The sequence below is a fragment of the Halichoerus grypus genome, chromosome 1, assembly GCF_964656455.1.
Source record: "Halichoerus grypus chromosome 1, mHalGry1.hap1.1, whole genome shotgun sequence".
Taxonomy (NCBI): domain Eukaryota; kingdom Metazoa; phylum Chordata; class Mammalia; order Carnivora; family Phocidae; genus Halichoerus; species Halichoerus grypus.
Window position 1 is genome coordinate 65,809,860 of NC_135712.1, and position 27,777 is coordinate 65,837,636.

Consider the following 27,777-nt stretch of genomic DNA (forward strand, 5'->3'; position numbering starts at 1 on the left):
TAGACATGAATCATAGTCCCACTTTATTTCTGATTTAACTGAACAGAAGAGAAGAACGTGCATAAGCTCATCTAGGTTAGAGAGGACACTGAGTGGAAGGAGACCCCTTCTTCATGTTGTCTCTGCCCCAACCCCTAGTGGAGAGGGAGAAGAAAGTCTGTCTAGAATATCAGGCAACTCATGACACTTGCAGCAGGAATGGGGCATGGGTGGAGGCAGAACAACTTTGGACATGGGAAGTCACAGTGCAGAAGACAGGGAGGGCCATTTACTGGAGGAGCTTGACATAATTTGCAGGAAAGAGTCCAAAGTGGCCGTGACAACGTCCCCGCCACCAGCCCTCGTCCACCATCTCAATGTCAGTGATGATGTCATCAGGATCGAAGGAAATCTCATCGCTTCCCTCTGGGGAGGCAATTGATGGAATATTAGGATGGTCAAACAGTAATCCTTCCATTCCTGTGCCCACTGTAAACCTCAGGGAGGGAAAGGGGCTGTTCTTCTTGATGCCAAGGCTGGTCCTTCCCTGACCCCCAGAATCCATCTCCCTCTCTCCTAGTAAGGGCCTCCAGGCACCAGACCCCTCAGGCCACTCCAAACCTACCTCCTTGGTAATCATACAGGGCTATAGCTGAGATCCCTGCTCCAGTCCCAGCTGGGTAGCCAGATGATTCTGCATAATGAGAGATATAAACATGGTCTCACCAACATGGAGAAGGAAAACAGGTCCTTCTAGGGAATGGGACAATTCTTCCTCTTGCCCTCCCCTGGACTAGACCTATTCAGGAGCTGTTTCTCCCCCACCACTCACCGGCCAGAGTGGAGGGACAAGAAGGATTCTCAGTTTTAAGCACATCTTCATAGTCCCCATCTGGTTCACCATCCTGCTCATGTCTGTCCATGTCTTCAACATCCTCATAGTCATTCTCAGGCTCAGGCTCAGGCTCTGCTTCATATATTGGCTCTTCCTCCAGCTGCAGGCCTTCCGGAGTCCTGGGAGGCAAAGCTGGGGGCTCCTCGTCCTGTGAAGAGACGGTGTGGATCAGAGTGATTTTTACCCACCAGGAGCTACCTCTCTACAACCTCCCAGTGGAGGACTACTAAGACCGCCCCCCATCACCATCCTACCACTTCTACCCTCTATCTTTGCCTCCATCTAATAGCCTTCCCTAGGGAACCCAGTCTTTTATCCATCTTTATTCCTCGAGCTCCTCACATACCCACCTACTCAAAACACCTATCAAGAGATGATAGGAGGGAAATGTAAAGGGTGTGAGGAGAGGGAAATGGAAAGCAAGTCTGATTCCTTGAATGACCGGGAAAACACTGAAGCAAAAACACATTGTTGGGAATACCACAGGCAGGATGACCAACTGTCCTGGTCTGCCCAGGACTAGGTGGTCCCCAGAATGCAAGACTTTCAGTGCTAAGACCAGGACAGTACCAGACAAACCAGGACGGTTGGTCACTTCATATGGCCCACCTTCCTAGGACATGAGGAGATGGGAAAGAGGCAGAGAATCTTTGGGGCTCTACTTACCTCTGGGGGATTCTGCCTCAAGGGCAGGGCAGGCACTGGCTGTTCCTTACTGGTTCTCACAGGCTCAGGCTCTGATGATGGACAGCTCCCTGCTGGAGGCCAGGCCTGGGGAGAATAAAGCATCTCTCTTGTAAGTATGCAAACCTCCCTCTTCTCTACTGTCTGGAATACCCACCCAATCCAAATCAACCACCCCTCAAGATGGGCTCCAACCTGAAGTGATAGCTCCTTCCTCTAGTTCCTGCAGCAATTACTGGCTACACAGCAAAACATGCAAATTTGGTTTATGTAAATCTGGGATTCCCACCCCCCCCCAATATTTTGGTATATATGAGGCCCAATCACTCAGACTGAAATCTTCCTGAAGACAGAGATAGTAGTTTTAGACTTTGCCTTACACCAGGGAGGCCTGTGCCTTATTTTCTATCAATGATTTGGACTCCTTAGTCTCCTATCTGGGCAAGGGATCCTGGATGTGAACCCCAAAAGGCCAAGCACTCACCTCTGAAGAGATTTTCTTGGGCAATGGGGCTGGCACCTCCGGTTCTCCCACAGTGTCCACTGGCTGCTGAGCCTCCTGGCTCATCTTTATCAGGGCCTTTCTCTCCTGTTGCTGCCTGGCTATCTGCTGTGCCTTTTCTTCTTCCTCCCGCTTCCTCTTTTCCTCAGCCATAGACTCAAATTTTGCCTTCAACCCACGGGCACCACTAGAAGCTGCAGACACAGGCAAGAAGAATTAGGATTGTCTTGAGTCAGGGGTCGGGGTGGTGCTTTACCTTATCCACTCGGTCCTTCTGGATTCCATACTGACCACCAAAGGAAGAAAAGGAATTGGTTAAATATCCAGGCAGAGAGCAGATGGAGAGGAACTCATGGGAGGAAAGGAAAAGAGGTACTAATGGAGGAACAAGGGGATTATAGGAGGAGGATGTAGACATAAAGCCCAGATTTCCGTATAGCCAGGCCATGCAGTCTCAGACTCTTGTCCTTTCTAAGTTATAAGCCTTGTTCCCCTAACTAGCATCCTTTCCTCTCCACATTCCTTAAATCTGTATGCCCTCTAACCACCACCTACCCTCTCTCCCCCATCCCAAGCTCTTATCTTTCTGTATTCTTCCCAGATGACGCCCTATCCCTCCCTCCCTGTGTTCTCTCCTTACAGTTCCTTCCCAATGTCACTCTATCTCTCTATCCACTTAACCTAGTTTTTTAGGAGAATGAATCTAGAAATACCTGGGCAGGATCAAGTCTATCTCAGCTAGTCTAGGTAGTTAAAGGCATGGAGGAGGTAGTCTAGGCATAAGAAAGAACAAGAAGGGGGAGGTGGTTGAGGAACATAGAGAAAAGGAATTGTTAAGACTTACCAGCTTCTATGGGTGTCGTCTTTTTATAAGCTGTGGTTGGGGCCTCCATTTCATTGAAGCCAACAGCACTCTGCAGGGAGGAGAAGAGTATGCGCAGTGTGGGGAGGAGAAGGGAACGGTAATGACCCAAAGTCAGTATTGGGGTTTGGAGCCTTCTAAGAGGTATCCCTGACCATCTGACGCTCAATAGTTAAACAGGATATTCCAATATTGTTATTTTGTGGCAGAGAGAGCAGTAAAGAAGTTCTAAACTGGTGGGCTCAGATCCCCTTTTTGAAAGCTCAGTGTGCCTAGAATCTCACATCTCTAAGTGCAGTTGCCTAGAATGCAGCAGGGCCCCAGCCAATGCATGAAGAAGAACTAATGTGAATGGAGTGGGAGGAGATTATAGATTGAATTAAGCAACACCTAGGAATCAATGAAATTTCAAACATCACCTTTCCCGGAAGTTTATGTGTTTTTGTCTCTCTGACTCCCTCCACTCTTCTTAGTTAAAGCTTAGGCTGCAGAAGACTTGCCCATTAGATACCGAAGGCAGTCAATGGGGAGCATAGGAAGACGCCTCAGGACACTTCGCTTTTCCTATCTCAATGTACTTCAGGTGCAGTTTAGGGACCTCTTCTCAAGACATTGGTGTGCTGGTGCTTTACCTTATCCACTCGGTCCTTCTGGATTCCATACTGACCACCAAAGCCCTTGGCATAATCTGCAGGACAAAAAGTTTTGAGAGGGTGCCTGAGTGGCTCAGTCATTAGGCCTCTGCCTTCGGCTCAGGTCATGATGCCAGGGTCCTGGGATCAAGCCCCGCATCGGGCTCCCTGCTCAGAGGGAAGCTTGCTTCTCCCTCTCACACTCCCCCTGCTTGTGTTCCCTCTCTTGCTGTCTCTCTGTCTGTCAAATAAATAAATAAATAAATCTTAAAAAAAAAGTTTTGAGAGTCATAAGAAGAGTATATGCTAGGAATGTGTAGGTAGAGGAATCACGGGAAGAAAGACCAGAAGACAGGAACATGAAAAACAGAGATGGATGAGGAAGAATGAGAATCAGAGGATAGAGAGAAGCATGGATGGGAAGAGGCAGAAAAGGATTGAGAGAGAATGGATGGGAGAGAGATGTGAAGAGGGAAATATAAAAAGAGAGAAGTGACAGAAAAGGAAGGAATATAAAGGAAGAAATTGGAAAAAATAAGGAGAGCCCTCCAGCCATCCCCTATGTGTCCCAGGGCAGAGAGAGACCTCTCTGTCCTTGTGAGGCTCATAGCCAAATCACCCACGTGTCATCACCCAGCCTGTCTTTACCTTTTTCTCAGTGACCCCTTCTCTTTGGCCTCCTCTGTCCTGCTCCTAATCTTGCTGTATTCCTCTCTACCCTCCTGGTTTCTCCCCCCGACACACACACATACAGACACTTACCCTTTATACCACCACCTCCACTGTACATCTGCACCTCTGTATTCTAGGTTCTCTGTGTCAGCTTCCAGAAAGGAAGGAAGGAGGGCTCTCTGCTACTGTGTGACCTCCCTCCTCTCCAACTCCAACTCACCTCTCTGGGACTCGTGTTTCTCTGTTTCTCCTTTGTAGTCATATCCCAGAGCTGCCTTATCCCGTTTATCCTTCTCTATCCCATAGCGGCCTCCAAAGCCATGAGAGTAATCTATGGTGGAAGGAGTAGTCATGAGAGCCCACTCTCAGCCCACAGGAAGGTGCTGTGGAAGAGAGAAGTCAGGAGGAGTGGGTGCAGAGGGGTAGGGACCTGGGAAGGCAGCAAGGCTAGAATCGAGGTGGATTAAAGAGAAACAGTGTCCTAAGCCATCTTGTGTAAGCTTTAATTCAACATTGTTCACTCCTTTCCTCTCCTCCTTTACTTCTATCCCAAGATGAGAAGATCATTTCATTTTTTTCCCTTCTTCAAGGAAGGGGAAAGTATAGAGAATGTAAGGAGAGACTTTTAGGGGGGGAAGGCAGGTACATATGAAATTTATGCCTGTTCCTACTCCCATATAAACACTTAGAAATGTCTGCTACAATATAACGATCTTTTTTTTTTTTTTTAATAGTAAAGCTCAAGAAAAAAGAAAAAAAATCCTGGCTCCAGAAACCATAGATAAATCAAAGCAGTACAGACGAGGGTAATTATGAGCTGACTCAGAAAACCCAAGGGTGTTTTAAGTCCCAAATTTAGTACCTAGGGATTAGGATCTAGGGTCAGGTGTTCTTATACAAGAACAGGGGACTGGGGAACAAGAAATGGCAGTCTGCTCACTCCTATAAAAGAGTTCTAGAAAAATTCTACTCCTTTATGTAGGGAAATGGTGAGGGGGGTTGTAGTTTGTTCAGCATTTAATAGGGGGAAGTTTTACCTATGGGACTTGGAAACTCCAGGCCTACCCTGAGTATATAGAATGCAAATATCCAGTTTTATACCACTTATATTACACAGGAATTCTAAGCTGAGAAATTAATGCTGATATAGAAAAATATATACCACAGAAAGAATAAGCATCAGAAAGATGGCAGGAATATGAGAAACAGTAGACATCAATACAAAATGCATTATAAGAGATGAAAGAGATATAACACAATAATAAGAAAACAAATCATCATTAATGAGGAATACCTATGCCGGTATAATCTATTAACAGAATCGAAATTCATGAAGCAAAAACTGACATAAACAGGAAGAGAAATAGAAAATCCTGTGATCCTAGATGAAAATTTTAACCCTCCTCTTACATTAATTGATAGAATGCTTAGACAAAAAGAATCTAAAATTATAGAAGGTCCAAACAACATTATCAACTAACAAAACCTAATTGACATTTACAGAATATTATATCCCAAAACTGCAGAATACACTTTTTTCATGCACATAGAACATTCACCAAGATAGACCATATGGTTGGGGTACCTGGATGTCTCAGCTGGTTAAACATCTGACTCTTGATTTCGGCTCAGGTCACGATCTCAGTGTCGTGAGATCGAGCCCTGCACTGGGCTCTGCACTGGGCATAGAGCCTGCTTAAGACTCTCTCTCCCTCTCCCTGTGCCCTTTACCCCTGCACTCTCTAAAATAAATAAATAAATCTTTAAAAAATAAAAATAATTGGCTTTCTCTGCTTGACTTATTTCACTTAGCATAATCTCCTCCAGTCCCATCCATGTTGATTCATGGTATTCATCCTTTCTGATGGCTGAGTAATATTCCATTGTATATATGGACCACATCTTCTTTATCCATTCGTCTGTTGAAGGGCATCTCAGCTCTTTCCACCATTTGGCTACTGTGGACATTGCTGCTATGAACATTGGGGTGCATATGGCCCTTCTTTTCACTGCATCTGTGTCTTTGGGGTAAATACCCAGTAGTGCAATTGCTTGGTCATAGGGTAGCTCTATTTTTAATTTTTTGAGGAACCTCCACACTGTTTTCCAAAGTGGCTATACCAACTTGCATTCCAACCAACAGTGTAAGAGGGTTCCCCCTTCTCCACAACCTCTCCAACATTTGTTGTTTCTTTCCCTGTCCATTTTTGCCATTCTAACTGGTGTAAGGTGGTATCTCAATGTGGTTTTGATTTGAATTACCCTGATGGCTAATGATGATGAACATTTTTTCATGTGTCTGTTAGCCATTTGTATGTCTTCTTTAGAGAAGTGTCTTTTCATATCTTCTGCCGATCTTTTGACTTGATTATTTGTTTTTTGGGTGTTGAGTTTGAGAAGTTCTTTATAGATCTTGGATACCAGCCCTTTATCTGTAGTGTCATTTGCAAATATCTTCTCCCATTCTGTGGGTTGCCTCTTTGTTTTGTTGACTGTTTCCTTTGCTGTGCAGAAGCTTTTTATCTTGATGAAGTCCCAAAAGTTCATTTTTGCTTTTGTTTCACTAGCTTTTGGAGATGTATCTTGAAAGAAGTTGCTGTGGGCGATGTCAAAGAGGTTACTGCCTATGTTCTCCTCTAGGATTTTGATGGATTCCTGTCTCACATTGAGGTCTTTCATCCATTTTGAGTTTATCTTTGGGTATGGTGTTAGAGAATGGTCGAGTTTCATTCTTCTGCATGTGGCTGTCCAATTTTCCCAGCACCATTTATTGAAGAGACTGTCTTTTTTCCATTGCATGTTTTTTCCTGCTTTGTCAAAGATTATTTGACCATAGAGTTGAGGGTTTATATCTGGGCTCTTTATTTTGTTCCATTGGTCTATATGTCTGTTTTTGTGCCAGTACCATGCTGTCTTGGTGATCACTGCTTTGTAATATAGCTTGAAATTGGGCAACGTGATGCCCCCAGCTTTGTTTTTCTTTTTCAACATTTCTTTGGCAATTCAGGGTCTTTTCTGATTCCATATAAATTTTAGGATTGTTTGTTCCAGCACGTTGAAAAATGTCATTGGAATTTTGATCGGGATGGCATTGAAGGTATAGATTGCTCTAGGTAGCATAGACATTTTAACAATGCTTATTCTTCTGATCCATGAGCATGGAATATTTGTGGAACATAAGGAATAGCATGGAGGACATTAGGAGAAGGAAGGGAAAAATGAAGGGGGGGGGAATCAGAGGGAGAGATGAACCATGAGAGACTATGGACTCTGAGAAACAAACAGGGTCTTAGAGGGGAGGGGGGAGGGGGGATTGGTTAGCCCGGTGATGGGTATTAAGGAGGGCACGTACTGCATGGAGCACTGGGTGTTATATGAAAACAATGGATCGTGGATCACCACATCAAAAACTAATGATGTATTGTATGGTGACTAACATAACATAATAAAATTTAAAAAATAATAATAATAATTAAAATTAAAAAGAGAGAGACATCCAAATGAGAATGAGAATTCTCAATATGCATTGATATGAGTTCCTGAAGAAGGAATAAAAGAGAGAAGAGGAGAGGCACTATCCAAAGAAAACATGCCTTTGAACTTTCCATAATGGAAGTTATTTCTCAGGTTGAAGAGGATCGATAAGTCTCATGTAGGATAAGAGAAATAGATCCAACACCTGGATATATCCTGATGATATTTGAGAATATCAGAGACAAAAAGAAAACCTTTAAAAAAAAAAAAAAAACCAGAGAGACAAGACATGTTACCTACAAAGGAATGATCATTAGACTACACAAGAGAGATGTCAAAGGGCTGAAATAATACCTTCAAAGAGGTGAAGGGAAAATAACAATGAAGAATGGAACAAAATGTATTTTTTAGACAAAGCCTGGAAGTTCTTTCATAGGCTTTCATGGAAAGAATTATCAAAGGATATACTCTAGTAAGAAGGAAATAGAAGAAAGGAGGAAACAGTGAGATACAATAAACAGTGATGCACCAGGAACTTGGTAAATACGTTGGTCAATTTAAAAAAGTATCACTACATAATAATAATGATTCATTTTTGTGGAGTTTAAAAACACATGGAATCCTTATCCTGAGCAACAACATTTGGCCAGTTGGCACAAAGAATGTAGGATGTAGAAGGAACATAATTAACTTATTCTACATTTCCTTTATTACTAGGAAGAGACAGTGATTAATTTTAAACTTAAGTCAAAGATGAATGTTAACACAGGGATTGCTTCCTAAAATAAACGAGTAAAATACCTTATTTTCAATCCACTAGAGGGAAAGGGGGAACTAAAGAAAACTTGACCAATCTCCTAGAAAGAGATAAAGAAGAAAGAAGCAAGTACATGCTTGGATTTAAAAATAAATAAAATAGTGGGGAAACAACTATGGAACTAGAGGGAGTTGATGACAGCTATTGCGAGGTGAAGTCTGAGCAGAACAGGTCAATCAGGTTGCTAAGGCTGAAGCGCAGGGTCCTTGCCTTTCTGAGATGCGTGCTTCTCCACTTCTCCTTTGTAATCAAAGCCAACTGCTGACTACAGAGAAAAGGAGAGTGCATTGGTTAGAATTGGAGCTGACAACTTTTCCCCTCCCTCACACACCTTTACCCCTAGCTCAGGCCAGAAGCTAGTTTACAAGAGCTCAGGGCTGAGAGTGGGAATTTACCCTAGAAACAGATGAGCACCCTGACCTAACAGGCTGGTGTAGCAGCAGTGTGCTACAGTGCAGTGAACATGGGCTCTGTATGTTCATCAGCTCCAGATGCAAACCCCAACCCCAACCTTCCCTATTTATAGTTGTTTAACTTTAGGCATGTCCTTTACGTTACTGAACCTCAGTCTCCTCAAATATGAAATGAAAATAGGTAAACCTGCCTTGTTAACCTCAACTATAAAGTGGGAGAAATGATCCTTCTTTATTTGGTATATTGTGAGTACTAAATGGGGCAAGGTGTATAAAGGGTTTGCATTGTGTCACTCAGGAAATTAGTGCTTTTCTTCCAAACTCTCTTGAAACTAAAATGAGATAATAGCTAGAAAAGTGCCTTGTAAACTATAAAGCACTATGCACATCTAAGAAATATTATCCCATTCCTAACTGATTATACTATGCCTCTTCTCTTTCCTTAAGTGGCAGCAGAAATCCAGAGATGTGTTTTGATGGGAGGAGAGGCAACTGGGAGATCCTAACCGCTCCAGGGCTGGACACGCTGGCTAATACCTAACATCACCACACAGCAGCATCCCCATCTAGCTCAGTACCTATTGGTCTCTAAGCAAGACTAGATTTTGCAACTCAAGAGCTATTCGTTTGTATTGTTTCTTAATTTACATGACACACTGATTGTTTAGGTGAATCAGTTTCTGGCTTCTGAGGCAGATGAAAGAAAGAACGATGAGAAATCAGGCAAAGGCAAGATGGAAGGTTAGAGAACATTCCATGCTCCATACTCCATTACTGCCTTAAAAAATTACCTGCTATGTTTTTCCTTTTCTTTACAGTAATTTTGAAACTTTTATGCCCACCCCCCTAAAATGCAAATAACATTTTGACAATTAGCTTTAAGGATTCAGACCCACCTAATTAACAACTGCAGGTAAAAAGAAAATCTCAGCTAGCTGTGAAGGAAATGTCCTGTCTGTATGCAGCTGCAAGGGAAGAGACACTATTCTGCACCATAAAAAACAAGATCAAAGAGTCTAATCTGGGGCGCCTGGGTGGTGCTGTTGGTTGGGCATTCTCCTCTCTTTAAAACTACTTTTTTTTGTAAAAAGGAGTCTTTAAAACCTCTGGACTTCAGAGATTTGGTGCTAAATCCTGTGAAATGTAACCTTTACCTTCTAAAAACATTATACTTGATTGTTTGCTGCTGTGGTAATAATACTTAAGCCAACATCTGTGTTCTCCTGAAAGGCATAAATAATTACAACATTTTGATATTTGACCAAAAGAGGAGCTTTGAAATTTCCCTCTTCTTTCTTCATGCGTACAGATATAATAAAAACCAATGGTTTGACGGATTCCTTATCTAAACAGAGTTTGAGAATCTTTGTCTCATTTAAATTAACACTATTCAGCTCAGCACGTGGTCTCCCAAAGTGGAACCAAAGAACTTCTAAGGAAGTTTATGGGGGCTATCCTCATGATGGACTCTCCTGAGTCCACTACCCTGTCTTTCCATAGGAGAAGTGTAGACCCACATTCAATGGTGAGTGTTGGTAAATCCCACATGATTTGAGCTGGGTAGCACAGGGAGAGACTTACCTTGTCTGCCCTGTCCTTCTCAACTCCATATTTGCCCCCAAAGCCTTTGGCAGCATCAGTCTGAGAAGAGTGCTTCTCCACCTCAGCAACATACTCATGGCCCACGGCACTCTAAGAAAAATCAGATGGAGTGAGTGAAAGACAAAAATGACCATAAAAAATGAAATGATACCATAAGAGACTCTTAACTATAGGGAAAAAACTGAGGGTTGCTGGAGGGGACGGGGTGGGGGATGGGGTAACTGGGTGATGGGCATTAAGGAGGGCACGTGATGTGATGAGCACTGGGTGTTACATGTAACTGATGAATCACTACATTACCCCTGAAACTAATACTACACTATATGTGATCTAACTTCAATTTAAATAAAGTTTTGGGGAAAAAAAAGAAAAGAAATGATGCAGACATGGGTTGGGATGTAAGAATACCAGAAATTCCATTCTGGGTCAGTCTCACAGCCTCCACCAGTATATCACATAAGCAATATGTGATACAGGGAGAGCAAGGTTACTTTTTCTGGAGGCTTGCACATCCCAAGTCTTCTTTAATACCATTAGGAACCCATCATTCAGGGAACTCCTATAGGATGGACTGGGAACCCCAAGAATAGAGATGTAGAAACAAAAAGAAAGCTAAAAATAAGGGATTTATGGGTCAAAATAGAATGAGGTAGTTACTGAAGAGCGATCAAAGGGAACTGACTTAATGCTGCAGCTGAGATAGCATATTTCACGAAAACAGCCAGATGCTTTGTTCTGGATCTTTGTGCCTGGGTGTCCATCAAATTTCAGAAGAGCCAACCGAGCCCTGATATTTAACAGTGACTGAGTCTACACCAAAGGGCGTTGGCAGATAATACTGCAAGTAGCCCAAGAGGGCATATAACTTTCCTATCCCCCTCCACTTTTTACTCCATGTATTGTTTTACTTTCTATTCGGTTTTGAAAACTATCTCTCTTCCAATATTTAGATATGGATACTTAAATAATCTGGGACTTGAGTAATATTTCAAACCAAATAATGATACCTTACAGAGTCTCAACTAAGAAGAAATTAAAAAGCTTCTCCTTCCTCCTGTATTTCCAAGCTCATGCTGGGACAAACATTATCAATACAGAGACTGATGTGAACACTGCCCTGTATGAGCTCCCGGGAACTCATTTTGCAGTATTTTTAGGTCTGTGTAGGTCAAATTTGCTTGTGAATTTAAGAATGAATGAATGTTTATCTATTTTAGTTTTTTCCTAGGAATTTTGTGGAGAATATAAGCCTATGTTGCACTTAACACAATGACAAAACAAAACACTTCTTGAGGGTGAACTATGGCTTTTACTGAATATATTTTTTTCTCCTTGGAGATAAAATGTTTTTTGTTATAGGCATATATCACTATCTTTGAGGTTAGGAAAATCAGTGGAAACTATGATTTATAATACAAGCATTTTTTATTATATACTTTTATAGTAGCTAATGGATAAAGGAAAACAATATTCATATTTGAAGGCATCTAATAAATAAATTCACATCAATATTTTTCACATGTGCACATATTAGATATAATATATATACAAAAAGAACACTAAGTACACAGTAAAGAAAATAATAAGAGAAGTTGCAACATCGACATAATATACAAACATTCAAAAGCAGTAAATGATTTTAAAACATATTTTTTCCTTCTCTAATTGTGACCCCGTCTCCTCAGTCTAGGAGTTACCGTATGGCTGGGTCTACTGTGGGCCACCCCTTTCAAATTTTTGAAACCTGTTTTCCACCATCTGTATTTTATGTGTTGAAATCAGGAAAAAAAAATGATACAAATAATATGTGGACATTCTATTTTAAAGCCCAAACGAATGCTGTACTTTTGAACAAGTTTTAGACCATAATACCAATAAACGAATCTATCTTTTGTCTTTAAGCAAATATCTTCCTTTCAACTTACCTTGTCCATTCGGTCTCTTTCCACCCCAAACCGACCTCCGTACCCATGGGATGCTTTGGGCCCTGCTTCCATCTCCTTCTTCTTGAGACGATCATGCTCCTCTGACACTTTGTTCCTCAGCTGGTGGATGCTGGAAGTAACCACATGACAGAGACTCATCTAGCACAGGGAAGCCAATGAATTCTCCTTCCCAGAAAAATAGAAATCTTGAGGTGTGTTGTTTATTTTTAGCAATAATCTGAGCCCCCAAAGTATATCAATACTGGGTCTGAGAGTAAGAGATTAGTGTGGCCTTCAGACCATAGTCTGATTTAAACTCTCCATAAGCCAATAATATTTCCTCTAGTCAGTTATTCCACTAAATAACCTTCTGATATTTGCCTCATTTTTCATGCTCTTGAATATTAGAGGAGAGTGACACCAATTATATTCTAGTAACTGGGAAGTTATTTTCCTTCTGGCATTAGATATTCTCTCTCTCTCTCGAAGCACAGGAATATTTATATACCCTTTTACCCACACATTCTAGTCCTGAGAGTTTACCCCAAAGAAATAATTTTAAACATGGCAAGCTTTAATGTCTAATACTATGCACTGAAACACTGTATATAATAGCAAAATTAAGAAATAATTTATATGGCCAATACTCGGAGAATAATTAAGTAAATTGCAATATTACGTCTCAATGGCATACTAGGAAGTCATTAACAATGATGGTTAGGAAAAATGTACCCTTGGGAGATTTATCTATACATTAAATATTTTGTGTATATTCTTGTCAAAAATGAATGCCCTTCACCTCTGTCCCCAAATCTGATAATTCCTAAAGGTAAAATCTAATAAAACAAATAAAAAGCAGAATCAGATCTATAAATACAGAGAAGAAACTGTTGTTTGTCAGAGGGGATGGGGATTAGGCAAAATGGATGAAGGGGAGGTGCAGGCTTCCAGTTATGGAATAAATACATCACAAGAATAATAGTCACTGGGTGTTATACACAACTAATGAATCACTGAACACTACATCAAAAACTAATGATGTACTATATGTTGCCTAACTGAACATAATAATAATAAAAAAGAATAATAGTCACAGCATAAGGAATATAGTCAATGATATTATAATAGTGATGTAACAGGACAGATGGTAGCTACACTTGTGGTGAATATAGCATAATGTATAAACTTGTCAAATCACTAAGTTGTACACCTGAAACTAATGTAACATTATATATCAGCTATACGGAAATGAAAAAAAAAAGCTAATAAAAACTAATCCATTCATCTTTCAATGGACATTTGGGCTCTTTCCATATTTTGGGTATTGTGGACGTTGCTGCTATAAACATTGGGGTGCATGTGCCCCTTCAAATCACTATGTTTGTATCCTTTAGATAAATACATAGTAGTGCAATTGCTGGGGCGTAGGGTAGTTCTATTTTTAACTTTTTGAGGAACGTCCACACTGTTTTCCTAAGTGGCTGCACCAGTTTACATTCCCACCAACAGTGTAATTGGATAAAGAAGATGTATACACACACACACACACACACACACACACACACACACACACACTGGAATATTACTCAGCCATTAAAAAGAATGAAATCTTGCCATTTGCAACAACATGAATGGAACTGGAGGGTATTATGCTAAGTGAAATAAGTCAGAGAAAGACAAATATATGATTTCACTCATATGCGGAATTTAAGAAACAAAGCAGATGAACATAGGGGAAGGGAAGGAAAAATAAAATAAGATAAAAACAGAGTGGGAGGCAAACCATAAGAGACTCTTAACTCTAGGAAACAAACTTAGGGTTGCTGGAGGGGAAGGGGGTGGGGGATGGGCTAAATGGGTGATGGGCATTAAGGAGGGCACTTGATGTACTGAGCACTGGGTGTTACATGCAGCTAATGAATCACTACATTCTACCCCTGAAACTAATAACATACTATATGTTAACTAAATGGAATTTAAATAAAAAATTAAAATTAAAAAAAGTAACTGCACCAGGAATAAGTAAAATATAAAGCCATTATCAGGGACTTAAAAAAAACTAATAAAATTCACTCTTATCACTAAATGTTGTTACACTTTAAGGCCCAAATAACCTTGATTTGGGACACCTCTATCCCTAAGAGAATGTAACACCCAAAGGAGGCATTCTCCTTCTTACTTCACTTCCATCTACACCATGAGGGTAGAGAGCCTCTCTGAATATCTGTTTGCCCTGAGGGTATGAAGTGATAGCTCAGCGCTAGCACCAGCATCAGTGAGTGACAATCAGGACTGATACCTGGACACCTATAAGCACCTCTGGGGATTCTTAGAAACATTTGGGCAAGAGAACCCTTAATAAAAAAATTTGACTTCCTGCAGCAAGGAAGAGAGGTTTAGACATTTGAGACAGTGATGTTACTGGGGCTTCACTAGCTCCGGAAAACCAGATACATTGGTTACAGGTAGAATGGCCACCCCACAGCAGAAATTCTCCTCTTTCATGGGAGAATAGATCCATCTGGTGGCCTTGGAGGATAAGCCCACCAAAAGTCTTTTTTAAAAGCCTTCTCAGCTTTAGTCACAGTTAATTTTAGAAAGCTGGCTTTGAACCAAATGCAATAAGCCAAGTGCTGGAAGAACCATCTGTTCCCATGTCTGCTTTAAACAGTCTGGCAGCAGTGGAGGCACAGATCCTGTGTTGCTAGTTCAACAACTCTTGACACTTTAGAAATGTCTGTGTCAAAAAAGCGACTGGTTCCAAGAACATGTAAATAGCTGTTATTTCCCAACCAAAATATTCAGATGAAGAATGAAGAAAATGGGGCTAAGCATTACTTTCAAATGAGGAAAATGTGCAAAGTTTTAATGAGTCCAATGATTGCCACATAGGTCATAACTATATCATAGTTAAAACAAGTTTTTGAAAGGGAAAAAGTGAGATTCAGGAATTTCCACCTCATGGATGACAGCAAGGCTAATCAGAGGATCATGCCAATAGATAATACAATTTAAATAAAAATATTGGGGCCAAAGAAGACCAACTTCTTATCAAATTCTGTAGAATATAGCTGAAGCCACTCTAAATAGGTCTTAATTATATTACTCCTTCACTCAATAAATATTAAATGTTAATTAAACCTTTGAGTGTAAGGCACTCCACTATGGAGATAATGGTCAGGTGGAAGAGATGCAAAAAGTTACAATCCAATGTGCTAAGTGGCATACATAAGAATGCCACATTAACTCTCAGATGCCTATTTTAAATTTTAAAATAACTTGGAATTGATAAAGCAATGCAGTTCATGGCCAAGTGAAATCCAGGACCTTAAAGATGAACTAAGAGAAGGAACAGATCTTTTTGGTTTTGTTACAAAAGTAAAAGCAAAAAGGTGAGTCACACAGACTAAGATTTTATCCACAGATGCTATGTTCATAGATTTATAAAATCCTAAAGAATCTACCAAATGTGCTACGAGAACTATTAAGTACATTTGGCAAGTTCACAGGATACAAGGTCACGATCAAAATCAATTTCACTTCTACATACAGGCATAACTCATTTTAGGAGCACTTCACTTTATTGCACTTCGCAGATATTGTGTTTTTAACAAATTGAAGATTTGTGGCAACACTACATTAAGCAAGTCCCCTGGTACCATTTCCCAACACCATTTGCTCACTTCATGTCTCTGTGCCACATTTTTTTTTAAGATTTTATTTATTTATTTATTTGAGAGAAAGAGAGAGAGACAGAGAAACAGCATGAGAGGGGAGAGGGTCAGAGGGAGAAGCAGGCTCCCCGCTGAGCCGGGAGCCCGATGTGGGACTCAATCCCAGGACTCCGGGATCATGACCTGAGCCGAAGGCAGTTGCTTGACCAACTGAGCCACCCAGGCGCCCTCTGTGCCACATTTTGATAATTTGCATAGTATTTCAGAGTTTTTCATTATTATTATACTTGTTATGGTGATCTGTGATCAGTGATCTCTGATGTTACTATTGTAATTGCTTTGCGGCAGCATGGGCTGCACCCATATAAAATGGTAAACTTAATTCATAAATGTTGGTTGCTCCACCAACCAGCCATTTCCCTATCTCGCTCCCTCTTCTGGTTCTCCCTATTCACTGAGACACAACAGTATTGAAATCAGGCCAATTAATAACCTTACAATGGCCTCTAAGTGTTCAACTGAAAGAAAGAATCACATCTCTCCCTTTAAATCAAAAGCTAGAAATGATTAAGCATCATGAGGAAGGTATGTCAAAAGCCAAGACAGGCCCAAAGCTAGGCGTCTTATACCAAACAGCCAAGTTGTGAATACAAAGGAAAAGTTTGTAAAGGAAATTAAGTCTACCCCAGTGAACACATGAATGATAAGATAGTGAAACAGCCTTATTGTTGACTTGGAGAAAGTCTGAGTGGTCTGGATAGAAGATCAAACCAACCACAACATTCCCTTGAGCCAAAGCCTAATCCAGAGAAGGACCCTAACTCTCTTCAATTCTACGAAGGCTGAGAGAGGTGAGGAAGCTGCAGAAAAAGAGTTGGAAGTTAGCAGAGGTGGGTTCATGAGGTTTAAGGAAAGAAGCCTTCTCTGTAACATGAAAGTGTAAGGGGAAGCAGCAGGTGCTGATGGAGAAGCTGCAGCAAGTCCTCCAGAAGGTCTAGCTCAGATAATTCATGACGGTGGCTACACTAAACAACAGATTTTCAGCGTGGACAATACAGCCTTCTATTGGAAGAAGATGGCATCTAGGAGTTTCATAGCTAGAGAGAAGAAGTCAATGCTTGGCTTCAAAGCTTCAAAGGACAGGTTGACTTTCTTGTTAGGGGCTAAGGCAACTGATGATTTTAAGCTGAAGCCAGTGCTCATTTACCATTCCGAAAATCCCAGGGCCCTTAAGAATTATGCTAAATCTACTTTGTTGTGCTCTATAAATGGAACAACAAAGCCTGGATAATAGCATGTCTGTTTACAACATGGTTTACTGAATATTTTAAGTCCACTGTTGAGACCTACTGTTCAGAAAGAAAGATTCTTTTCAAAATATCACTGCTCATTGACAATGCACCTGGTCATCCAAGAGTTCTGATGGAGATTACATAATTAATGTCATTTTCATGCCTGCTGACAAAACATCCATTCTGCTGCCCATGGATCAAGGAGTAATTTCTTGTTTCAAGTCTTATTATTTAAGAAATACATCTCGTGAGGCTATAGCTGCCATAGATAGTGTTTCTTCTGATGGATCCGGGCAAAGTACCCTGAAAACCTTCTGGACAGGATTCACCATTCTAGGTGCCATTAAGAACTTTCATAATTCACAGGAGAGATCAAAATATCAACATTAACAGGAGTTTAGAGGAAGTTGCATCCAGCCCTCATGGATGACTTTGAGGAGTTCAAAACTTCAGTGGGGGAAGTAACTGCAAATGTGGGGGAAATAGCAAGAGAACTAGAAGTGGAGCCTGAAGATGGGACTGAACTGCTGCAATCTTATGATACAATTTTAATGGATGAAGAGTTGTTTCTTAGGGACGAGCAAAGAAAGTGGTTTCTTGAGATGGAATGTACTCCCAGTAAAGATGCTATGAAGACTGTTGAAATGACAATAAAGGATTTAGAATATTACATAAACTTACATGATAAAGCAGTGGCAAGTTTTGAGAGGATTGACTCCAATTTTGAAAGAAGCTCTACTGGGAAAATGCTATCAGTGTTACATGCTACATTGATAAAAAGAAGAGTCAATCAATGTAGCAAACTTCCAATTTTGGCACAGAAAATTTTGCCATAGAAATTGCCACAGTCGAGATGCTTGGGTGGCTCAGTCAGTTAAACATCTGCCTTCAGCTCAGGTCATGATCCCAGGATCGAGCTGAGCAGGGAGCCTGCTTCTCCCTCTCCTCCCCACTTGTGCTGTCTCTCGCTGTCTCTGTCATTATCTGTCTCTCTCTCAAATAAATAAATAAATCTTAAAAAAAAAAGATTAAAAAAAAAAGAAATTGCCACAGTCACCCCAACTTTAGCAACCACCTCCTTGATCAGTCAGAAACCATCAACATTGAGGCAAGACCCTCCACCAGCAAAAAGATTATGACTCACAGAATGTTCAGATGATGGTTAGCACTTTTTAGCAATAAAGTGTTTTTAAATTAAGGTATGTACATATTTTCTTTAGACATAAAGCTACTGCACATTTAGTAGACTACAATATGATGTAAACATAACTTTTATATGCACTGAAAAATAAAAAAAGTTCATTTGACTTGCTTTATTATGATATTTACTTTATTGTGAGGATCTGGAACCAAACCTGCAATATCACTGAGGTATGACTATATTAGCCATGGACATTTGGAAATAATTAAAAGTTAAAAATAAGTACCACTTATCACATGAAATCACATGAAATATTTTAGCATCAATTTAACAAAATATGTCCAAGACCTGAACATTGAAAAATATTTCTGAAAAAATTAAAGAAGATCTAAATAAATGTTCATGGACAGGAAAATTCAAGACCATTAAACTAACAATTTTTCTAAAATGATCTACATAATACCCATCACCAGGCTAACCCATCCCCCCACCCCCCTCTAAAATCCTCAGTTTGTTTCTCAGAGTCCATAAATTAAGGCAGGCACGTACTGCATGGAGCACTGGGTGTTATACGAAAACAATGAATCATGGATCACTACATCAAAAACTAATGATGTACTGTATGGTGACTAATATAACATAATAAAATAAAATTAAAAAAATAAAATTAAAAAATAAAATGATCTACAGATTCAATGCAATTTCAACGAAAATATGAACAGGTATTTTTGTAGTAATTGACCAGTTTATTCTAAAATATATGTAGAAATGTAAATTAAAGTCCTGGTATAGTGAAAAGGTTTTGTTTTTTTTTTAAGGAGACAAATTTAGAGGATGGTGTGACTTTATAACATATCATAAAGCTACAATAATCACTGCCATATGGTATGGCTCAAGGTTGACATATAGATAAAAAAACAGTCTGGAAATAGACCTGTATATATATGGTCAAAGATGCTAGGTAAGTGAACAGAGAAAGAACAGTCTTTTTTGGGGGGGTGGTGAGAGGCAGAGGGAGAGGGAGAGAGAGAATCTTAAGCAGGCTCCATGCTCAGGAAGAGCCCAATATGGGGCTCTGTCTCATGACCCTTAGATCATGACCTGCGCTGAAATCAAGAATCAGATGCTTAACCAACTGAGCCACCCATGTGCCCCAAAAGAACAGTCTTTTAATGATGTTGGAATAATAAAATATCCATGCAAAAAAAAAGAACCTCAATCTTTGCCTCACACTGTACCCAAAAGCTAATTTGAAAGAGACCATAGATTTAAATGCAAAAGCTAAACCTATAAATCTTTTAGAACAAAATATAAGAGAAAATCTTCACAATTTGAAGGAGTAGGCAAAAGTTTCTCAGATACATAAAGTGCTAGTCAAAATACGTTTTTGAAAAATTAGACTTTATTAGAATTAATATCTTCTGATCTTCAAAAGATGCCATTAATAAAATGAAAAGGCGAGTTATAAGCTGGAAGAAAATATTTGTAAAACACATATCTCACAAAAGACATATCCAGAATATATAAAGAACCCTTAAAACTCAATAACAATACAAATGATCTACTTTAAAAGTGAGGAAAAGATTTGAACAGACACTTCAAATGAAGATATATGAAGATACATGAACGACATATAGCAAGATGCTCAATAAAATTAGGCATCAGAAAAAAAAATTAAAATCACCACATACCCACAAGAGTGGTAAAAATTAAAAATACTAACAATACCAAGTATAGACAAGGATGCAGAGCAATTGAAATCCATACTTTATTGGTAGGAATAAAAAAATGGTAAATTCCTTTCAGAAAACAGTTTGGAAATTTCTTAAAAAAATAAATACACTTATTATGTAACTCAGCAACTCTACTCCAAGTTATTTTCCAAGAGAGATAAAAATATATGTCAACAAAAAGCTCTGGACACAAATGTTCACGACAGCTTTATTTGTAATAGTCCCAAATTGTCAACAACCCAGATGTCCATTAGAAGGGTAACGGATAAACCAAACTATGGTATATCCATACAATGGAAAACTATTTGACAGTAAAAAGGAACAAAAAGACTATTTATACACAGAGAGGGAGGCAAACTCTAAGAGACTATTAACTCTAGGGAACAAACTGAGGGTTGTTGGAGGGAGGTGGGTGGGAGGATGCGGTAATTGGTCGATGGGCTTTAAGGAGCACACTTGATGTAATGAGCACTGGGTGTTGTATGCAACTGATGAATCACTAAATTCTACCCCTGAAACTAATAATATACTATATGTTAACTAAAGTGAATTTAAATAAAATCTTAAAAAAAAAAAGACTGATACGCAAAGACCACGGATAGATCTCAAAAAATTATGCTGAGTGAAAGAAGACAGACACAAAAGAATACATTCTGTATTATTGCATTTACATAAAATTCTGGAACAGGCAAGACTAATGTATAGTGACAAGAAGCAGCTCAGTGTTTACATCCAGCCAGGGATGGACATGGGATATACTGGCTGTAAAGAGGCACATGAGCAAGAGAGAGCAAGACTGGCAGAAAGAAGCTGGACGAAAGGGCCAGAGACCTTCAAACACTAGGTTGCTTGGAGCTGCCTGGCCTAGGACTTCTCTATACAAAAGATGAGGGATGGAAACTACCATTTGAGCTATTCACTGAATTACCAAGCCACTCCCCAAACTAAATATACTTTAGGCAGACTTTAAAAAGAAAGATTATGATGTGGGGGAAGGTAGTGAGATTAGTGAGAACCACAATCACTTCCTTTTCCTGTTTTGAGTGATCTCAGCTCTGCAGCTACTGTTCTCCTCTCCAACTTCCCCCTCCTTTCCAAAGCCCTTAGTGATTCCCATTTGACCTTAAAAATTGGCTTAGCCCACACTAGCCAGAGAGAGTCCCAGAATATTAGAGACTTACTAATGGAAGGTCCTCTAGAGGTCTTTTTGATCCCAGTGGGAAAACGGAGAATCAGAGAGAAAAAGGGACCTGTCCACTATTACCTGGCTAGTTACTAGCAGAGATAGGGCTTTTACACCTTGGTAGGGTGGGTAAATGGGAGGGGAGTGGGTTTTTGTGTAAATGTCTCCACCATTTATGTTATCATATAGAGATCCAGTTAGGCTAATAAGGTAACATCCAAAGTCACTACATTTTACAATTCCAAGAGTCAGGAGTCAGGGTAATGGATATACTGAATTGTGTAACACCACAGTCCAAGTAAACACCACTTAGGAAGACGAAAGACTGTCATTTTTTTACAAGTTTATGCTAGGTTTTTAGGAATAAAATCTGATTTAAACTAACCTATGGTAACAAGAAAGAGACATATTATTGAGCTGCTTAAGAGGTGCTAAATACTGCACTAGAAAGTTGATACATGTTAGCCCATTGAATTCTAACCATATTCTGCAGGGTAGCCATTATTATCCCCGTTTGATAAATAAATAAACTGAGATTTGGAGACATTATATGTCTAAATTCACATCACTTGTAGCTGCTGGGCTGTCCACTGAACCTAAATCTATCTGATACCCAAACTCAAGTCTTTCTATAAGATCATGGCAAAGATTTAGGAGTCTTCCTTAAAATGTTCTGCTCCTACTATGCATGAGACAGGCACTGGTTGGGGAAAGGCACAAGGAGGATTTGTATCCTCCTCTTAACAGGTCTCAGGATGTTAGGGCTGAGTAGCCTTTACTCAGGAAAGGATCTTTTTTTTCTTTTTAATCTATGAGCCTGCAAAAGAACATCAAGAAACTTCCTCCATGTCCCTGTTCCATTTTTTTCATCTTTCCAACTGCTTCCAGAATTGCCTGGTTTGTTTAAGAACAATATTCATTACATTTACATAAGATAAGTCATTATGTCTGATCAAACAACAATGCATAGTATTGAATATTATCAAATTATATAAACATATGCCAAGTTTTCATAGTGCATTGTTTGTGCAATGTGATCATCCACTGACACTTTAAAATCTAGGGGGAAAAGAGGTAAAAACACTGTTAGAGTGTGTGTGGGTAGTTAAAATGGAGTTTTAAGCTATATTAATTTTGTCAATTTGTGTGTAATTGTTAATTTTGCTTTTTTATTTTTGCTCTTGTTATGCTGTTGATTGTGTCTGCCTTTGACATTCTGATACAATCCAAAGCAGACAGCCCTGGTTAGATGATCCTGAACAATCCATGGAGGAAAAGAGGGAATCTTTCGATGTGAATATACAATATATACCACAGAAACCCTTGGATATGTCTAAAGTTCCTTCTCTCTTACAGTATGAGTGTTTTGTTGGTTTGCTTTTATTTCTTTTTTTTTTTAATTTTATTTATTTATTTGACAGAGAGAGACATAGCGAGAGAGGGAACACAAGCAGGGGGAGTGGGAGAGGGAGAAGCAGGCTTCCCGCTGAGCAGGGAGCCTGACGCGGGGCTCGATCCCAGGACCCTGGGATCATGACCTGAGCCAAAGGCAGATGCTTAATGACTGAGCCACCCAGGCACCCCATGGTTTGCTTTTATTTCTGATAAAATACTAGGTTATGACTTTTAAGACCCCTAAACACCATTACTAAAATAGTTTTAATCAACAGGTTTTCCAAGTGTGACATTTCTTCATATTACCATTCATGGTTTCCAGCTTCTGTCAAGTAGCCAAATACAAATTTTTATTTTAAAAATCATCCAGGCCAGGTATGGGACCTAATATTGTCCTCTTCTTACAATATTTATTCTGAGTTATTTACCTTGATGTTTTACTGAATCCTTCTTGTCCCATCTGAAGTCACCGACATTCTAGACACATATTTATGTGGATATAAAGTGACACAACCTCAGTATATGAGCCACTTCCTCTCGGAATCTCTTATAATAGACCCACTGGGGAAAATAGCATAGTTGTCAGAAATAAGAGAGAGAATAAGGTTGAGGGGATAAGAGGAGAGACATGAAACAGAAATATACAATGATACACATAGAGACACACAGGGACAGATTTGAGAAACAACAAACACAAAGATGCATAGACATTAACTCCCTCCTCTCCTCCTTCTTCCCTCACCTTCCACTGAGTTTCCAAGTTTTCCTCAGGCTCCTCCCACACCCTTTTCCCATTCCCCAGTCTTTTTGGCACCTACTTGATATGCTCTGTGCGTCCAGAGCCCTCAATGGTCTTGGCTCCCCACCGTTGCTCCTTCTCAGAGATGTCATTCTGCAAAAGACAACATTGAGCAATAAGTGATGGCAAGAGATGTGCCACATGGAGAGAGGCCATGCAGCTGGCGCACATGCCCTCCAGGTCTCCTGCATCTCCTGCCTCCTTTTTACTTTTTGTAAAAGTAAAGTTAGGGTCTTTACTCAGGATCTTTACTCAGACTCCTCCTTCTATTTACCCGACCCTGCCCCCCACAATGTTAACATTAAACTGGTGGGCTCTGAAACCTCCCTTTCTGCTCCCTTCAGGTCTTCTACAACTACTGAATCCCCACAAATTACGCGGGTCTAGCTCATATCCTGGCTCACAGGCCAAAGGACACCCAGGTTAACCTGCCTGTTTATAACCTCACCTTCACCATAGCTTCACCCTCAGTCACAATGTCAAACACCTCTGCCCCTGTCCCCTTCCATCCTCAACATCAACTATCATGCATGCCCCACTCATAACAGCCAACTGTCCTACCAGTCAGTTCTACCATTAGGGCTATTTCAGTCCCAGATTGTCCTTTCTAAACCCCCTCAAAGATGACAGAGTGGCCCAGATGCCCTTCCCTCATCCCCCCACTTCCACCTTTTATTGATTTTCCAAGCAAAGCTATTCCCAAACTCACCACAAAGTCAGGGTCTGTGTCCCAGTCATCACCCTGGGTCTCCACAGAAACAGATACATCATGCCCTACTACAGACTTCCACATCTGAGGGTGACAGAGATGGGAATAATTAGGAGGAGAAAATCAAGAAGAGGGAAAACAAGAATGCTGAAGTCAATGATAGAGCAGTCCAGTGGTTTTGCTATTTTTTCTTAGAATAAAATAGAAGCTGAGGCAAAGCAGATGTAAGTTTTAGGAAAATACTTTTGCTCAGTTACAGGAGTGGGGAGGAGGATTTATTCAAGCTAAACTAACATGGCCTAAGCCTACTGAGTCTGTGTATAGGTAATGTTAAATGTTGGTAATGTAGGTAATGTTAAATAACCTTTAATGTTAAATAAAGTGCTGGGATCATTCATTTGTGTCCCAAGGCTAGCTGGGCAGTGGCTTGAAGTGGCAATCAATGACGGGTACTAGGGCATCCCTAGAATTATAGCACCATCCCACTCAGGTTTCTGTTCATGACTCCTGTTATAGCTGTTGAAATGTGTATCGGTCCAGCTCTGAAAAAAGTGAAAACCTACACTCCTCTCTACAACCTGCATAATTCTACCAAGAAAATCCCAACTCCAGTGCAAGTTGCTGTCCCATCTCCACTCTAAGAGCAGCTACTGAACAGGTGCATGAGGTCAGTAGGGCAGTCAGCTGAGACTCCTATCCTGAATAACACATAGGGAAGCATTATTTGCTGGGAATGAATCACCTATTCTTTAATTTTTAAAAACAGTTCAATTATATTTCTAAGGAAGATAGCTGGTTCAAAAGATAACATGTAATGAATCCCTTATTTTGAACATTAGGAGTTATTAGATTTTTATTAACTAAGTAAACAATAAAGAAATATTTAGAGAACACTAGTACGAAGGGGAGCCAAATTGTTATTCTACGGTGGCTTCCCCAGTGTTTCCATTGGCCCTGCCAATTATGCATGAGGAGCAGCAAGTTGCTCTGCATCTGTGGGATCCTGGATCTCCGCGTGAAGAGGAAACAATGGATAATGCTTATCTGCTTGGGGGACACTGAGACTTCTTGACCCTGATACCACTTGCTAGCTGGCAACTCCCCTACTGATCCTTCCCTGGACTCCTCATTCCACTGGTGTCTTTTCCTATGCTCTTTTACTGTCTTCTAAATGAGTTCCTCTTAACTGCTCCTAGGACTCCATAGTGTCTCCATACAGGCCCTCAGAGTCTCCAATTTTCCTTTCTACATGAAAACTCCATCTTTTTCCACACTCTTTGAAAATCCCCTTGGAGGGGTGCCTGGGTGGCTCAGTCGGTTAAACGTCTGCCTTCGGCTCAGGTCATGATCCCATGGCCCTGGGATCAAGTCTCACATCGGGCTCCCTGCTCAATGGGGAGTTGCTTCTCCTCCCTCTGCCTCTCCCCCTGCTTGTGCTCTCCCTCTCTTTCTCTCTCAAATAAATAAGTAAAATCTTTTTTTAAAAAAAGAAAGAGAATCCCCTTGGAAACTAGCCCAGGGCAATTAGGGGGAAGGTTGATTAGAAAGATGCAAAGAGGACAGTGAATCAGCTACACTGTGGGATGAGTCCCTGCCCAAAACAGCTCTGCCTTCCCCTGTGGGGCAACAATTATGGATGGGAGAGCAGGTAGAGAAGGCCTATGGTCCTGGCTTCTGGGCTGCTTTTTGACAAAATGACTTCACACAGAAAACTGGAAAGGAGAAGTTTCTGAAATATTCATGATCAAAAAGGAAGCAACTAGGACTGATGGTCTTCTCCTCTTTCCTGCTGATCCTCTGAGGCCTCAGCCTAACTCACCCAAAAAAACCTCCCATCCTCATGTATTTTTGAAACAAAGGGAAGTTTCTGATACAGAGACTATTTGGTGTCCTTGAGCTACTGGCCAGAAATAGGAAAGCGAGAGGCGCTATTAGCAGTAGGGGACTGGGGAGTAAGTTGGTGAGCAACGGCGCCCAGGACTGCAGGCACAATCAAGGGCCTCATCACAAGGCTGCCCTATAGCGTCAGTAAAGTACATGGACCTTGAGTCAGAAGGTCACCACAGCTCTGTTACTAAGCCCCTGTGGTAACAGGGGTAAGGGAATCAACATAAGGTATGTACTTACTTGTCAGGTACCAGGGAAGGCAATTTAAAATGCTAATTTGGTAAATCATTGAACATCTTTGATGCTCAGTTTTCCCCAGTGGAAAATAAATGAAGAGGTTAACCTAGCTAATCCATCCAGTCCCCTTCATTTCTGACATTCTGGGATTATGTGATCCTACAATCACAGAAGCTAGCCCTCATCCAACCGTCATGCCTTCACTGGGCCTCCATCTGCCCTGGTGCTCAGCACTGGTGCACAGAAGCAACTACTTCCTGCTCTGACACAATGTCTCCTAGTGAGTTTTGTCTCTCTGCTAGACCCTGTGCTCTCCAAGGACAGAGACTCTGTCTTCATCTCCTGTGGTCCTCCTCCCATCTCAGTGCCTAGGAGCAACAGGCTTTAGGAGGGGGTTGTAGATTGTCAGCAGAAACTAGGGGTCCTGGATGGCTGCTGAATCCTGTGCCCTGGGCTCCAGACCCTCATTTCCATTTCCATCCCCAGATGCTCATTACCCACAACCACTCACCGCCAGGCCTCTGGCCATAAAAGCTTAAGAGCCTATTAGCAAGGACTTCATCTCTCACGGAGGACTAAGAGCCAGGTAGGTTCCTCTTAATTCAGCTCTTGCCCTGTGCTCCCCGACGTTCCCACTGCGCAGAGTACCCACCTCCGGTAGTGCGAGTGTCTGCTCTAAGCTCCCAGCTTTTCACGTCGTCACTGGGCTCCTGCTCTGTGCTGCCACTTCAGAGCGAGACTCTGAGCTGCTGCTTCAGTTCCGTATTCAGGTTTTCTGTCATTTCCTGATACCCTGTCCTCACAGCTACTTCCTGAAGTTTGAGTCAGTTCCTTCTGCTTAGGCACTTAAAAAAAAAAAAAAGGATTAAATGCTTCTGTGCCTAATCTTTTGCAAGGCTCTGAGAGTCACGGGGAAGTTATAAAAATGCTGCTCTTACTCTTAGAGTTTATATCTGGTCGGGCAAGCAAAACATTCAACCAGAAAACACAGAAAAGAAGGTGCAGAGCAGCATTCATGTCCGAAATAGGTGGCAGTTACATCTGGTACGGTAAAGGAATTTGTGGTGAAAGTAATTTGGTGTGGGGCGAAGTAATCAAGAAAGGCTTAATGGGAGAAGTGATTTTTATGTGGATTTTGAAGGTTAAGATTTAAAAAGAAACTCACTTCTACATTACCCATAGCACTTAAAACTGGGATTTGCATACAACAGTCAAATAAACATTGATCAGTTGAATGGTGGAAGAGAGTAAGTCGCAGGGGAAAGGGAAG

At 40.7% G+C, this 27,777-nt stretch overlaps 1 protein-coding gene across 3 annotated transcripts; it reads right to left on the reverse strand.

Annotated features, from left to right (window-relative positions):
* On the reverse strand, positions 1–27,309 carry HCLS1 (hematopoietic cell-specific Lyn substrate 1). 3 transcript variants are annotated; one of them, XM_036093710.2, is made up of 14 exons: positions 27,160–27,309; positions 24,384–24,467; positions 23,694–23,767; positions 12,458–12,587; positions 10,512–10,622; positions 8,728–8,782; positions 4,447–4,557; positions 3,555–3,610; positions 2,905–2,974; positions 2,043–2,254; positions 1,541–1,645; positions 812–1,022; positions 605–673; positions 1–405 (listed from the first exon to the last, which is right to left on the reverse strand). In XM_036093710.2, exons 2-14 carry the CDS (start codon positions 24,465–24,467, stop codon positions 269–271), a joined length of 1,425 nt encoding a protein of 474 aa, XP_035949603.2. In that variant the 5' UTR covers positions 27,160–27,309; the 3' UTR covers positions 1–268. The 3 variants fall into 3 exon arrangements, with proteins under 3 accessions (XP_035949603.2, XP_035949602.2, XP_035949604.2); XM_036093709.2 differs by lacking the exon at positions 27,160–27,309 and adding an exon at positions 27,019–27,153; XM_036093711.2 differs by lacking the exons at positions 4,447–4,557; positions 27,160–27,309 and adding an exon at positions 27,019–27,153.
* Between the last annotated feature and the right edge of the window lie 468 nt (positions 27,310–27,777).